The sequence below is a fragment of the Emys orbicularis genome, chromosome 16 (genome assembly GCF_028017835.1).
Source record: "Emys orbicularis isolate rEmyOrb1 chromosome 16, rEmyOrb1.hap1, whole genome shotgun sequence".
NCBI classification, from domain to species: Eukaryota; Metazoa; Chordata; order Testudines; family Emydidae; genus Emys; species Emys orbicularis.
Genome location: NC_088698.1, coordinates 4,639,470 through 4,655,034, shown reverse-complemented (window position 1 = coordinate 4,655,034; position 15,565 = coordinate 4,639,470). Strand labels below are relative to the sequence as shown.

At 55.2% G+C, this 15,565-nt stretch overlaps 1 protein-coding gene across 1 annotated transcript in view; it reads left to right on the top strand.

Annotated features, from left to right (window-relative positions):
- Positions 1 to 15,565, top strand: part of POLE (DNA polymerase epsilon, catalytic subunit) — a 38,939-nt gene that overhangs the window by 7,441 nt on the left and 15,933 nt on the right. The window contains exons 10-24 of the mRNA XM_065417524.1: positions 417 to 527; positions 761 to 846; positions 1,617 to 1,736; positions 2,447 to 2,579; positions 3,402 to 3,515; positions 4,225 to 4,437; positions 5,637 to 5,744; positions 6,173 to 6,301; positions 6,605 to 6,707; positions 6,838 to 6,984; positions 7,652 to 7,797; positions 9,156 to 9,304; positions 9,697 to 9,789; positions 10,033 to 10,177; positions 11,213 to 11,370. Coding sequence (XP_065273596.1) covers positions 417 to 527; positions 761 to 846; positions 1,617 to 1,736; positions 2,447 to 2,579; positions 3,402 to 3,515; positions 4,225 to 4,437; positions 5,637 to 5,744; positions 6,173 to 6,301; positions 6,605 to 6,707; positions 6,838 to 6,984; positions 7,652 to 7,797; positions 9,156 to 9,304; positions 9,697 to 9,789; positions 10,033 to 10,177; positions 11,213 to 11,370 — 1,955 coding nt within the window. The remainder of the gene's footprint in view (positions 1 to 416; positions 528 to 760; positions 847 to 1,616; positions 1,737 to 2,446; positions 2,580 to 3,401; positions 3,516 to 4,224; positions 4,438 to 5,636; positions 5,745 to 6,172; positions 6,302 to 6,604; positions 6,708 to 6,837; positions 6,985 to 7,651; positions 7,798 to 9,155; positions 9,305 to 9,696; positions 9,790 to 10,032; positions 10,178 to 11,212; positions 11,371 to 15,565) is intronic.

Sequence of the window (15,565 nt, the reverse complement as noted above, 5' to 3'; positions counted from 1 at the left end):
TTCCTCGGATCATCCTAGTGGCCCTTCTCTGTACCCGTTCCAGTTTGAGTTCATCCTTTTTAAACATAGGAGACCAGAACTGCACACAGTACTCCAAATGAGGTCTCACCAGCGCCTTGTATAACGGAAGCAGCACCTCCTTGTCCCTACTAGTAATACCTCGCCTAACGCATCCCAGGATCGCATTAGCTTTTTTCACAGCCACGTCACATTGCCGACTCATAGTCATCCTGCGATCAACCAGGACTCCGAGGTCCCTCAAGCCTGGTGACAGACACAGGTCCTTGCACTGGCTGATGCACCATCAGCATCTTCAGCCCCAAGGACTGGCCAAGCTGGCTCTGTGGAGCTCTCCCCAAGTACCCTGCACCTGCAGTGCACGCGTTCACTAACCCTTCTCCTTTGCTGCCTCCTAGGGCTACCTGATCACAAACAGGGAGATCGTCTCTGAGGATATTGAAGATTTTGAGTTTACTCCCAAGCCGGAGTACGAGGGTCCCTTTTGCGTCTTTAACGAGCCGGATGAGGTGAGTAGGTTCGGTTTGGAAGACGAGATTCAAATTGCCACCCAGGTCTAGGCAGGCCAGAGAGAGTTGGCTGCTTCCTTTGGGGATTACAGTGTGATCGTAGTGTCGGTCACAACACATGAACAGGTTTTGTTTCCTGTGTTTAGTCACACTAGAGCAGATCAGGTTCCGCGAGAAGGAGAGCAGAGGGTAGGTTACGTTGTATCCACATCTCACCTTTCTCTTAAATCCAGGCCCATTTAATCCAGAGGTGGTTTGAACATGTCCAGGAGACCAAACCCACCATCATGGTCACTTACAATGGGGACTTCTTTGACTGGTAAGGATGGAAGTGGAAACCATAGGGCAAAACTCAGCTGGGGGCAGGAGCAGGCACTAGACCATGTGTCCCTCCTTCATTTCCAGGGAGGCACAAGGTGGCTGTGCAAGGCTGTTCTGATCCATGTTGAGTATTCAGCCACTCTGTCTGGAACACCCTCTCTTAAGAGCTCTTTCTCTGGGCTGTGGGACTGATCAAAGCCAATGGGTCCCAGACTACAGAGCCCTGCGATGTGGGGGAGGTGGGGTGCAGAGCTGCGTCTCTCAGGGTGGGGAAGCAGCTCCTGGCTTGGAAGCAGTGACCCTGGATGCTCCAGTCTAGTTACTTCTGGCTTTCCAAGCCCTGCTCTGCCATCTGCACAGCCGCAGCTTGTCTCTGGTGTCAATACCACCATGTTGACGTGCTGCTGCTCCCAAAACTGGTGGGGCAGTGAACAGAGAGGAGACGAAGAAAACTGCAGAGTGACCTGGGGAGAACAGAGCAGTGGGGGGCTCTATGCAGCTTGGGTTGGCTGATCATTGAGTCCTGCGTCCAGATACAGAAGGTCACTGAGTAGCTGTGCCCATCCTCTGTGTAACACTGTGCCGAGGGGACTCTTTGGGTCCAAACTCTGTATGGTAGCCGGGAAGGGAAGGGAAGGGGGCAGGGAGGAGCTCTGGCTTACATGGCCTGTAAAGGAAGCCAGGTTTGAAAGCACTTCTTCAGGGGAGGAGGGGTGAAGGTGCCTGTGTTTGTGTCCCCTCTGTACTATGCTCCGCCTCCCTCCCCAGGCCCTTTGTGGAAACCAGAGCCGCAGTGCATGGACTGAATATGTACCAAGAGATTGGATTCCAAAAGGACAGCCAAGGGGAGTACAAAGCCTCCCAGTGCATCCACATGGACTGTCTAAGGTACCAGCTGCTGCCTCCCTTCTGGGCACCCGTGGCTCTCCCCCTCGTGGCTCTGGGTTTGTAAAGTGCCTGTTCCCGGAGGAGCGTGGACACTGGCCAGTGAGCTGCCCCTCGGGAGACGTTGCTCACTGGCTTCATGCATCGTGCCTCGTTGCATTGGTGGGTCAGTCCATGTCCAGTGCTGGGTACGCTAGGGTCTGGGTAGTGCAGCAAGCTAAGGCCTGAACCTGGCAGATGTCTGCTAGCGCTCTGGCTTGGCTGACGAGTCTGAGGGGTTGGTCTCAGCCCATTGCCTAGCGGGCGGGTGATGACATTCCAGCCTGCAGTCTGAGCTCGGGGACCCAGGAGAGGCAGAGGAGAACGAGTGTTTTAGTCGGTCCTGTTCCTATGGGACGGGGATCCACAGTCCGGATAATCGCCCTCCTCCTGCCAGCAGTCCCAGGGTCACGTCCCCTGCACTCAGTGATTTAAAGTAGGAGGGCTGAGGGGTGCTGGCGCTGGGACTGGGTTTAAGGGTCGCAGAGGATGCAGATGAGCAGGATTGAGGGCACTGGTACAGATGCCCAGCCCCTCCCCGCACTAGGGCTGGCTCCCGGTACCTTGGACGAAGGCCATGCCCTCTCCCCCCACTTGTCTGAGTAATCAAGGTGCTGCCAGTGTGGTTCAGGGTTTCCTGGGGCAGGGTGGCTCACTCTGGTTCCTCTCCCCAGGTGGGTGAAGAGAGACAGTTACCTCCCCGTGGGAAGCCACAACCTGAAAGCAGCAGCCAAAGCGAAGCTGGGTTACGACCCGGTGGAGCTGGACCCCGAAGAGATGTGCCGGATGGCTACAGAAGAGCCTCAGGTACTCTCCGCTCTGCAGCCTCTGGACCCAGTGGTCAGGAGACAGGCCCCGGGAAGCCTGGGGCACTGGTCGGCATCACTGATCATTTGGGCTAGTTCTGGGTGGGGATAAATGCCTTCGGCTAATGCAGTGGGCATGGAAGGAAGCTGGAGAGTCACTTTGGCCTCCTCTGTCTCTGGCAGCCTTGGATGGGGTTCCCATGTAATCAGCAGAGCCTGCCCGGGGGATAGCTCAGTGGTTTGATCATTGGCCTGCTAAACCCAGGGTTGTGAGTTCAATCCTTGAGGGAGCCATTTAGGGATCTGGGGCAAAAATCTGTCTGGGGATTGGTCCTGCTCTGAGCAGGGGGTTGGACTAGATGACCTCCTGAGGTCCCTTCCAGCCCTGAGATTCTATGATCCCTCCTGGTCCTGTCATGTTGATTTCACTAACGGGACCGGTCACTCATCTACAGCGGGTGAAGCACTTGGGCCGTAGAAGTGCTGTGCAATGCTTCACTCCCACTACAGCACGGGGGAAGGCTCCGTGTACACATGGACAGGGTGGGGCATCAGCTATGGGGCATTCGCATGGACAGGAAGCAGCTCCCCACTCCCAGCACTATGGGGCATATGGGCAGTTACGTGGCAAGTGGCCCTTTTCCCCCATCCCCTCTGAGCATACAGCTCGTAGACAGTTACTGTCTGTGACTGCCCATTGCCCACGTCCCCCCTGGGCTGTGGTGTGTGCAGCGGGGAACAGGCACGGGGCAGGCGTCACTCTGCTAGACTCCTGTGCTGAGCTCCACTTGAATTAATCCAGCTCTTTGCTGTTTCCCATCAGACGCTGGCCACTTACTCGGTGTCCGACGCTGTTGCTACCTACTACATGTACATGAAGTACGTGCACCCGTTCATCTTCGCCCTGTGCACCATCATCCCCATGGAGCCCGACGAGGTGAGTGCACAGGAGCCAGAGCCCGGGCTGGGCCGGGCAAAGGAGCTGAGTGCTCTGTGTCAGTGGAACGCGGCCGTGCTGGCAGAGGGTCCCCATTGCCAAGGGGCTGAGGCATGAGAGTAGACTTTGCGGGGGGGGGAGCCATGTCTGTCAATAGGGGCTGTGGCTCTTGCAGTGCTCAGAGGTGCTGAGCAGTGGCAGCTCCCAGTGACTTCAGCTGGAGTTCTGAGCGCTCAGGACATCTGCAGATCAGGCTCCCGCCGGTGTTGCCCGGGGCTCTGGGCGTTTACCCAGGAGAGGCCAGATTCACTTGGGGGTCTGGGGGGGAGCTGTCTGGGCTAGCAGTTTTGAGGAAGTCTCCCCCGTTGCACTAATACTGGTGACGATGGAAGTGCTGGGAGATGCGGCATGGGCAAGTTCATGCCGTGTAGGCCTGCCGTGAGCCCCAGCCGCAGGGCAGCAGTGTCGGTGCTCCGCTCTCTGCCAGTCACTAGTATAGGTGCAGTGTGCGAGGCTCCCCGAAGGGATCCCCTTCCAGGGCAGGGGGTTCTCTGCTCCCCACTATTAGCACAAGCTGGGTGTTGCCAAGCCAAGCACCTTGTCTCGCTGACACCTGGTGCTGTGACAGGGCTGGCTCCCCCGGGTTCCTGCATGGCTCGGTCTCAGCCGTGTGTCCTGACGCCGAGTGCCCCCACGTCTCTCCCTGCAGGTGCTGCGGAAAGGCTCAGGGACGCTGTGCGAGGCGCTGCTCATGGTCCAGGCCTATCACGCCAACATCATCTTCCCCAACAAGCAGGAGCAGGAGTTCAACAAGCTCACCGAGGATGGGCATGTGCTAGACTCAGAGACCTATGTCGGGGGCCATGTGGAGGCGCTAGAGTCAGGGGTCTTCCGCAGCGACATCCCCTGCCGCTTTAAAATGGTGTGAGCCTGGGTGTGATCTCCCCTCCCCCCATCTCTGGGGTGGGAAGGGGTGTAGAGAGCCCATCTGCCCCCCGCCCCCCATTAGTAGTTACTTTCCCCTGTGTTTTCTGTTGTGCTGGGATCCTCTGGCTCTGGCTCCTGAATCCAGACATAGCTCAGACCGGCAAAAACCTTTCCACAGCTGGAACTAACAACCAGCCAAGCCAAAAGGAACGCCAGGATCTGAGACTTCGGTGTTGGAGAGTGTCCTGGAGTCAGCCGCCCTGGCAGGGAAGGCCCTGCCTTCCTCTCTGTCAAGATCACACACGACCTCCTGCCCTCTCTCCTGCTTCAGCCATGCCTCCCCTTGCTTTGTCTCTCACCCACTCCCAACTGGGTGCTGCTTTCCACAGCACTCCCTGTGCCCACCCGCCCTTTCCACCTTCAGTCCCTCCCTGCAGTGCACGCCGCTCACTGTGTGTTCGTTGGGCTTTTAGCCGGTACGTTCGCTGGGGACGGGGGTTGGTGTAACGTGCTGTAGGGATCCAGTGCTATGGAATAGGCCAGCCCAACAACGATCGTTCCTGCCGCAGAAGATCGGGCGGCACATAGGCTGAATATAAGAGGACCTTGCTAGAGCTGACCCTTGGGTCTTAGGGACAGCAAGGGTGGACTAGGAGCTGGCGGCTAGGTCAGCTTTGTCCCAAGTGAAACGCTGGGGGTGTATGGGTGTGCTCATAATCCTGGGAGCGTGGCTTTCCGGCTGTGGGAAGCCTCCTGTTTCATGCCCGTTTTGTGCTGCCCAGACTGTATGGCAGTTGTAGAGCCCTGTAGGGAAACGCCGGATCTGCCTGGAGGCTCTGGCTGGATCTGGGTCTAGGATGCACAGTGCCTGCCAAGGGTCTGCTGGTGACCTACACTGCTCACAATCTGCCTGTGCCCCCATCTCCTTCAGTGCAGTTAGACCCTGGGATGGCAAATGTATGGCTCTTACCAAGGGGAGGGAAACACACCCTAGAGTAAGCTGTAGGTTAGTGTGGAGAGTGGCTTGTTGCATGGATGCCTTCCGTTGTCCTAGGCCCATCTAAAGCAGGCACAGAAACAGACAGCTCGGGAGGAGTTTGTAGTTGCTTTCCTCTCCCCGGCCAGGGAGGGAGGTTGGATGAGAGGAGCTGGAGACAGCCTCATAGTTACACTGTCATTCCCATGTCCCCCCAGAACCCTGTTGCCTTCGACTTCCTGCTGCAGCGCGTGGAGAAGACCCTGCGGCATGCCATCGAGGAGGAGGAGGGTTTGCCACTGGATCAAGTCACCAACTTCCAGGAGGTAGCTTGGACCTAGGCCTGATTCCTGCCTAGGTGGGGGTGTGGCACGGCTTGGGGCCTGTAGGAGACAAGCCGTGTGTGTTGGCATCATATAGCCGCTCCCCTTTAGCTATTGTTCTTTTCAGCCCTGAGTTCACCACCTTCCCCCCTCCCCCCACCTGCGCCTGGCCCCATTCCGTTGTATTAAATAGTTAACATCAGAAACAGCCTCCTGTGACAGGCTAATGGGAATCCGTGCTGGTGACGATCAAAAGGCAGCTCATTCTAAGCTTCGTGCTCCGTTGGCTGTTACTCCGGGTCCTCGTGCGCTCTGTGCTCACGGGAAGGTTGAGTGACGTACCTGTCCCTGTGGAGGGGAGGCCGTGCCGCGTGCTCGGCTCGCTTGCTGATTCACTCCTGTCTGGTTTCTGCCTCTTCCCCTCACCGCAGGTGTGTGATGAAATCAAAGTCAAGCTGAACTCCCTGAAGGACATTCCGAACCGGATCGAGTGTCCCCTCATCTACCATCTGGACGTGGGGGCCATGTACCCCAATATCATCCTTACAAACAGGCTGCAGGTGGGTAGCAGGCAGCCTCCTCCTGGGTTCCCATCCCAGTGGGACAGGGCTCACAGACCCTGCTGCTTCCCAGCCAGCGAGAGCTAACTGCCCGCTCAGGAGGAAGTGCGGCAGCAGGGCTGGGTACTGACGCCCAGGCGGGCATTTGGAAGGGCCTGCTATACATACGGCTGCCAGCGGGTCAGGAGAGAAGCCTTTGAGGAGGCAGAGCTCTGAACCCAGTTGTAGAGGCCTGGGCTGTAGGCCAAGCCGGGGTTAGAGCCAGGTTCTCTGATCTCTCTCTCTCTCTCTCTCTCTCTCCAGCCCTCGGCGATGGTGGACGAGGCCACATGCGCTGCCTGTGACTTTAACAAGCCAGGTGCCAATTGCCAGCGCCGGATGACCTGGCAGTGGAGAGGGGAATTCAGTGAGTGTTGCTCTGCTTGCAGAGGTTCCTTTGCTGTGCTACGCTGCAGGGAGACCCTGGAGCCTGGCCTAGGAACAGTCCTCCCCCCGACTCCTGCTCAGACGTGCTCATGGCTGTCCTTCCCTTGCAGTGCCCGCGAGCCGCAGCGAGTACCACCGCATCCAGCAGCAGCTGGAGTCAGAGAAGCTGCCCCCGCTCTACCCAGACGGCCCGCCCCGTGCTTTTCACGAGCTGTCCCGTGAGGAACAGGCCAAGTTTGAGAAGAAGCGACTGGCGGGTGAGAACTAGACACTGGCTACGCAGGCACAACTGGCTTTCTCCCTTCCATCTGTCATCATACACCTCCTCTGTCCATGTGCTGAGTGTTCCTGTAACCAGCTGCTTCTTCCTAGCGGCTGAAGTTGGAGTTACTTTGTGTGCCAGGACCGATCACGTCTGCTCTCAGCAGGCTGTTACGCCAGCTCTCTTCTGAGGTCCCCATTGGGGATGGGCAGTGAGTTTCTAGCCCTTTGGATTGTGAAGAAAACCCTCCAAGGCTCCCTGCTGTAGTCTGTGGAGAGCGCTCTGGATTCAGTCTGAGACATTAACAGCCCCATTCATCTCAGATGAGTTTTAACTCTGAAACCTAATGATGAATAGCAATGTCAACCCTGTGAGCGTTTTTACTGCTCGTGAGGCACTGTTTAGCAGACCCATCCCCCTATTCTGGGGCTGTAGGTGGAGCCTGGGCTTGAGGGTGGAGCGTGAGGAGAGCATCATCGCTCTTTTTGTATGCCCCCCAGCCTGACCCCTGTGTTGGCAGATACTGTTTTCCCTGCTGTTATGGCCTGCCCCATGCAAAGCTTGGTTACTACCGCCATCCTCCTGTGCCCACCAGTGGGGGTGAGTGTCCGTGTGGGCATGCTGGTCTCTGGCTAAGCGCTTCTGCTGTCTCTCCGGCACAGATTACTGCCGCAAGGCCTATAAGAAGCTGCACGTCACCAAGGTGGAGGAGCGCGTCACCACCATCTGCCAGCGGGAGAACTCGTTCTACGTGGACACCGTGCGAGCCTTCAGAGACCGTCGCTACGAGTTCAAGGGCCTGCACAAGGTGTGGCGGTCGGATCCCTCTGCCCTGGGTGTCACTGGGGGAGCCACGAATGCCCTTTTCCCGGAAGAGCTGATCTCTGCTTCCAGAAGCCGCCAGGGCCGAGCAGGAGCAGCTGTGCTCAGGAGCTCTGAGGCCGGCTTGCTGAATCAGACCCAAGCTCAGAACAGAGACGGGTCCCTTCATGTGGCAGTTCCGGGAGGGCTGAGGGGACTCACCTGGGTCTCTCCCCACTGATCCATCTTACTCAGTAAGCAGCAGCGGTGAGGCATGAACAGCTCCAAGACCCAATCGCTTGCTACACCAGTGAGCTGAGTGGCTGCATGTTTAGTTCATCTGGGATTTAGCCAACACTGCACCCAGGCATCCTGTTTCCTTGCCCTGGGTTCAGTTTGGGGCAGCACATTTAAACCAAGACAGCTGTGAGGTGAGAGGACTGCAGACTAGAGCCGGGCTGGGAGAGGGGGGGACCCTAAGCATACAGACTGCTCTAAAGGGGACAGGGATCGGCTCCCCTCCTCCCTGGAGGCAGGGAAATGCTGCAGCAGAGCAAACCACAGGAGGAATTTTCCTGTAGGCACTGGAGTGAGCTGGGTGTGGAGTCCCAGCTACGGGAGATGGGGGCTGGGCTGTGGGTGCTCGTCGAAGGGAATGGCCCAGAGATGGGAACTGGGAATCAAAGCCCATTGATTGGTTTTATTCCCTTTGCTGAGCCGTACGCTGCCTAAGCCTCTGCAGCCCCTCGCTTCGGGCCCAGAGAGCTGCAGCTCAGCTGTCAGCCCCTTGTGTGTCCCCATCCTGTCCCAACGCCAGTCGGGCCCTCCAGCTGAGGGCGGTTGGGACCTGATGTCCCTAATGCATGTAGGAAAAAACGAAAGACCCTTGAGTCTGTCTCCAAAACGGCTCAGCAAAGGCCCAAACCGTCTTTTGCTTTGCAGCTTATCTTTAGTAATTGCCTCAGTCCTGCCCCCAGGCACAGGGGTGGGCTAGAAGGCCCTGCCAACCCACATGGCTCTGCTGTTGGATTTTATCCCGTCTCCTCCCACTACGCAGTTTGCTGGCATCTGTGCAATGAGATGGGGGCAGAGCTGATCGGAGGCAGCTCAGCTGCTGTTGTGTGACGTCCGTGAGGAGCGCGTCCTTCAGGGCTGAGCGGGAAGCAGGAAAGCTCCTCTCCATCTAGCATGCGATCTTGTTCCCTAGGTCCAGGTGAAAGGGATGTAGTCTACACAATTGATCCCGGAGCACCCATCCCGTACTGGGGGCTGTTCGCTTGGGGAATAACTGGACGCTGCTAATGTCTGTAGTGCCTGGGCGGGAGCGTTCTGACCCGTGCGTGGCTCTCTCTCTCCCTCTCTCAGGTGTGGAAGAAGAAGCTGTCTGCTGCCACAGAGATGGGAGACGCCACTGAAGTGAAACGCTGCAAGAACATGGAGATCCTGTACGACTCCTTGCAGCTGGCACATAAGTGTATCCTCAACTCCTTCTACGGCTACGTGATGCGCAAAGGGTGGGTGCTGCCTGCAGCCCTCTCCGAGGGGAGCTAGACACACGCTCCTCCCTGTTGGGAGAGGCTGCAGGAGGGGAGGTCACTCTAGTGATTCTGCCCCCTCCTTCCCCAGCTTATCACTGGTTTCCAAGCCTGTGAGTGATCCCTGTACCGCTCCCCTTACTGCTGTTGTTATGGCAGCACCTAGAGACCGACCCCTTGTGCTGGGCCCTGAACAACCAGCAATAGACAGTCCCTGTCACGGGAGGGGAAGGGGATACAACCTACCACTGGGCATCACTCTCTTGCTCTTCGACCTTCCCTTCTGGGGCTCCTTGCCATGCCCTTTTTCCCAAAGGTTGGCATGAGCTGGCTGCCAGCTCCTGTTCATACCTGGCCCTTTTCTCTGCCAGGGCCCGCTGGTACTCCATGGAGATGGCCGGGATTGTCTGCTTCACTGGAGCAAACATCATCACCCAGGCCAGGGAGCTGATTGAGCAGATTGGGTAAGTGCCGGAGGAGGTTAATGACCCGGGGCAGGGGCCTGTGGGAGGATTGGGGGAGAGGCCTTGGCTGCAGGACCGCCCGGTGGGACATGTGGCATGAGGGCTTGTGAATCACGGCCAATATGCGGGATACAAAGACTCTGCCACCTACAGGTTCTTCCATCCAGCTGCCCGTGTTAACTGGGCATGCTCTGCAGAAAGGCCCTGCCCTTCTCTCTGCCAAGCTGTGCTCTCCCTTCCTAGGAGGCCGCTGGAGCTGGACACGGACGGAATCTGGTGCGTCCTTCCCAACAGCTTCCCAGAAAACTTTGTCATCAAATCGACCAATGCGAAGAAGCCCAAGGTGACAATCTCCTATCCCGGTGCCATGCTGAACATCCTGGTGAAGGTAAATCCAGCCCCAGCGTAGACCAGCTGGGAGGGGGTGGAGAGGGAAGGACAGGAGAGGAGGACTCCAGCGGACCTGCTTTCCCAAAGGGGAGAGTGATCTTGGCCTTCACCCACGCGTGGAGCCAGTGAAGGCTGCTCTGCCTTCGTTGGGAATTACAGATGTCGGGCCACCCCATAGGGCAGCTTCTGTTCCAGTACTGTCTCACCACGAATGAACAGGGCCTTGGAGCCTCACCTGCTGCTTGCCCAGTGCCAACCTGGGGAATCATTGGCACAAGCCTGGCACCTTGAGGGTGGGGGAGAGAGTCCCAGAACCCTGCAGCGCGGTGCAGATGCCAGCTCATAGAGAGCAGGAGCCCAGGATTAGTGCATGCATGCGTGTGCACATGCTCCCTTCAGTCTGTGCACGCTGGCTGAATGGCGCCATGACCCCAGGGACCCGTGCAATGCCCTTCGCCTGTCTGCCGGTTGCCAGCGTAGAGCCTGGCTTCGGACCTTCAGAGACTGGAGTGCAGCATGCCCACCTCTGCTCCTCGCTCTAACACAGCCCGGGGCTGACGGCTGCCTACACCCCATTACTGCCTCGCTAAAGCCTCTGTCAGGACAGTTCTCCGCCACCCTCTCCTCCTCTGGTCCAAACCCAGCGCACCCTGCTCCTGTCTGTCCAGCCCGCCCCGTGCCAGCCCCCCACTGGCTGAAACCAGAGTGAGGTGCTTTGTAAAGCTTTTATTTTGTGTCTTGCTGAAGTGCAGATCAGGAGGCAAGACTCAGTCAGGCATCTCAGCTGGCTGGCAGGTCGATGCTCCACCCTAGGGCCGTGGGAATGTAGCTTGTCCTGTGGGGTGCCAGGCTGATGCCCATTACCCTGGTGAGGGAGCAGAGAGTGTTTGCTGTCCTTCCCTGCTCATTTGTGGGAGCAGCGGGTCCTTGGGGGTCACTCCAGGTGGATGTGTTGGGGGAATGTCCCCCTTTCGCCTCGCGGATTGCCAAGCCAGCAGTGCAGTGAAGTGGTCCCATGACGACGTGTTTACAGGAAGGCTTCACGAATGATCAGTACCAGGAGCTCGTGGACCCAGCTTCGCTCACCTACGTTACCCGCTCAGAGAACAGCATCTTCTTTGAAGTGGACGGGCCGTACCTGGCCATGATCCTCCCAGCCTCCAAGGAGGAGGGCAAGAAACTGAAGAAACGGTGAGTGTCACTTTGCTCAGAGGGAGGTGGGCAGGTTGGCTATTTGCGCTCTCTGATAGGGGCGTGAAGCAAGCCAGTCCCTGCTTCCTTACCTGCTCAGCGCTGCACAGAACTCAGGAAATGCAACAGTCCAGATTCCAGCTGCAATGTGAACGAGGCTGAACTGACTTCACCAGCAGTACAGTGGGGTGAGCCTGGCCTAGGGAGTACCTTCTATTGTTAACTCTGGTTCACTACCAGGAATGTGTCAGTGCCGGTTGGCCAGAAGAGGGCCTAGCATTGCTGGGGGAGCCTTAGCTCTTACGTTTGCTGGCAGAGATTTTAACTGGGCAGGTTCCATGTTACATCAACAGAACCTTTGGACCCGATTCTCCCTTGACTTGCAGCCCAGACAACCCCACTGAAAACCTGGGAGTGTAGGAATGACCAGATGGGCTTAGACAAGTGACCCATCTAGTCTAGTGTCCTTTAGAGGACAGAGCAAGGAAACTCACAATGGGCAGTTATGAAATATTCTTTCCCAGTGAGAGCTTGGCTCATAGCCTTTGGCTTAGATCCTTCCCGATTCCCTGTAACTCTGCTGTTCTCCGGAGCCACACAAATATCTGATCCTTGTTTGAATCCCACTAACCTTCTGGCCCAGGGATGTGCTGTGGCATTCTTCTTCTCCTGGATTTCCCGTCTGTCAGCTCAGCAGCAACAACAGGGCCCAAATGAAGGCTTTCCACCACTTTGTCTTGTACCGGCTTCGGTGATCTTTAATCCTCTCTGTTCCGTGTCATTCTTCACCGTGTCTATCCAATGCATCCTTGATCTTCCTCTGTTTCTAGTTCCTTACACTCTGATACGTATCCCCATGGGTGGTATCCTTCTTGAAGTGTCCAAACCATCCTCTTCTTTCTTGAATCTTCTGTAACAGCGTTATTTCTTGCCCTAACCTTTTTCTTCTCTTTGTTTATTTTCTGCAGTCTTCCGTTTTCCCCTCAGCCAGTTCATTTCTGCAGTCAAGAACTTTTGTTCATCGGCTTTTCTCATACTCCAGCTGTATTGGCATGAGGGAGCCTCAGATACATTGACTTCTGCTTTTATCAAAATGTCTTTACCCTTCTGCAAGATCTAGAGTTATCCCAATGTGGTAACAGCTAGACAGAGTCTTCTTTTTGTTATCTTCCCAAATCCCGTTCTTTGATACTAGTCCTCCACGGTACAGTTTGTTCTGTTTGTTCTTTACCTCTTTCTCTGGTCTTCCAGTCTTCTCCATGCTGATCTTCAATCCACATGTTCTGCTGTCCCAGTCAACCTTATCACTTATTCTCTATACATCATCCTAGGTCAATGCTGTGAGTCAGTATCCTCCGCGAATTGAAGGCTACGCGCTGTCCTACCACGTAACATGGCTCCTCCCATTTCATCTGTCAGTGCTACAGCCATGACTGCATCCAGTACCAAGATCTGAGGAGAGCGTCCATCTTTGTCTCACTTCTACAGTTGCCCTGCACCATTCCATCTGCTTCTTTTCTGCTCTCACCACACTCAAAAACTTGCTGGGATGTTTGCTCCATTCTTCATGGATGCCAGACGTTCTCATAGCTTGCCATAACCCTCTCTGCCAAATGCAATCAAAGGACTCTGAAGTCTGTTGTGACAGGTTTGGCTGTGTTCTAGGTACTTGTCTGATATCCATCTCAACACAAATAACTGATCTATTGTGCTTCATTCATCCCGGTCGAAATCCAGCCCATTTCTCTGCAAGCGCTGCTTCCATAGACGACTTCGTTCTTGTCTGCAATGCGTTGGGGAATGCTTTCCTGGCACGCTCAATGAGCTGATTCTTCTGTCATTGCTCCACTCACTCTTCTCCTTTTTTATATATCAATCCTATTATCGCTTCTCCCCGTTCGCTTGGCACTTGCTGCGTGTAGACCTGTGCCTGGTTTGTGCATCGCCTTCACCGTGTGTTCCTTGCCTGATTGAAGCAGCTCTGAGCTTACGTCGGCACCTTTTTCCTTTTCAAACTGCCTGTCAACATCTTTTGCTACTTCTAAGAATTCCAGCGTCTGTTCTCCCTGGTTTGTGCTGAGGAGCTTCTCCAGGATGGTTTCCCCCACATGTTCTGCACGTGGTACAGCTCTTCAAAGTATTCTTTCCATCGCTTACTCTTTGCTTATTCGCCCCCAATTATTATTCCACACTTGTCTTTCACTGCCGACATCTTCATCTCGTCTGTCCCCCTATATTACTAATTTCTCTTATATTGAAATATAACACCTGTGTCACATTTCTCTTCGTGGATTCTTCTGCTTCCTTACATTGTTCTCTTCTCCAGTTGCTTCTGTCTCTTTGCTTCCTGTTTTGTCTCTCTGGTCAGCCGATTGTACTCAGCTCTTAAACTTGCATCATCCTTTTCATTCTCCTTTAGCTTCCTACGCTTGTCACTGTACTGCAGCATTTCATCTGCTATCAGCCTTTGGCCTTGCAGCCCAACACTTAGGGCACGTCTTCACTACCCGCCCGGATCGGCGGGTAGAAATCGATCTCTCGGGGATCGATTTATCGCGTCTCATCTAGACGCGATAAATCGATCCCCGAATCGACGCGCGTACTCCACCTTGTCAGGAGGAGTAAGCGGCGTCGATGGGGGAGCTGCGGCGGTCGATTTGCCGCCGTCCTCACAGCGGGGTAAGTCGAATAGGATACTTTGACTTCAGCTACACTATTCGCCAGCCCTTATTCACCCACTCTCATAATCCCATTTTGTACACGGTTCCCACGTCTCATTCGTTTCTTCTTTTAGCAGAGACGTGATGTATTTCCACATGTTTTAGTCTTTCCTGATATCCAGCTCTTTCAATTTGTCTGCATCATGGATCTTGGGTTTTGGCACTTTTTAGATTTCTCTCAGCCTCAACCTCATTGATGCAAGGACTAATTTATGATCTGATCTGATAACAGCCTCATATGATCTCCACACTTGATTTATATCTGCAATTCACAAGTACAAAGTCTGTCATGTTCTTCGTTTGCCCCTCAGGTGATATCCATGTCCATCTCCTCTGCCACTTTCTTTGTTGAAATAGTGTGTTCTTTATCACCAGGCTGTTACTTAGGCTACTAAATTTCTGCCTTTCTCCTCTTCTGTTTTCTTCATTTACATCTGCCTATTGCTCCAGCCCAGGAATTCCAGTCCGATCCTACTTTTGCTTTAAAATCTCTTGAAACTCCTTGTATTGTTTTCTGTAGCTCTTTATAACATTTGTCAATTTCTTCCTTGGGCACTGCTGAGGTTGGTGCATATATTAGTACTGTTGTAACTGCTGAGATTCAGAATCAAATCTGATCTTCGATGTACAAGGAGATAGCAAGCTAAATGCTGTAAGAACCTGGCTTGCCTTCAGCTTTAGCAGCAATGCAACTCCGTCCTCATGCCCGCCATCTTCTCTTCCCACTGTGGGTATCGCATTTGCATCACGGTAAAATTCACCTTTGCCTTCTCATCTCATTTTCATATTCAGGAAATCCAGTCAGGGGCCTTCCAATGCCTGTTAAACTGAAGGGCCATCTCCTTGCTCAACCCTGCTCAGTTCCTGTTCACAAGTAACTTGCAGCCTTCTCCCGCTCCATCCAGCTCCGGTACAGTCCATCACCATGGAAACCAGTGTGATGTCTCAAGGAGCCCAGGGTGCTCGACCAAGTAGCTGCAGGATTGGGGCAGGTGCAGATGCTGATCTGGGTGGGCACCTTGGCCTTTCACACACTGAACCAACTGCTTCCCAGAGGCCCTGCCAACATGTCCCATAGTCACATGGATGGCGGAGGGCCTTCCATAATTCTCTGCATTCACGCTCCCCTGGGGGCCCCGGTGTGGGACTGACCCTCCTTTGGCATCTTCAGAGTGATGTGGCTACTCATGACCTCTGCTCCATGCACCCAGCTTGCTTGGAGAGCATGGCCCTGGGAGGCTCAAGCTGGTTTGTGTGCACTGGTGGTTGGCTGGGGCAGGGGATGTGAACTGCAGAGAGAGCCAGGGCTTGCGGTTGGAGGGATGTGTTCTAGTAACGAGTGATGCTGCAGCATCTCTCCTCTCTGATTGCGCCATCAGCTTCCTCTGCCCCTTCACAAGCAGGCAGCTTCCTCATCCTCCCCTGGGAAGCTCTCCAGAGCTCTGCCCTGCTTTCCTCACCCCCTGTCCTGCACC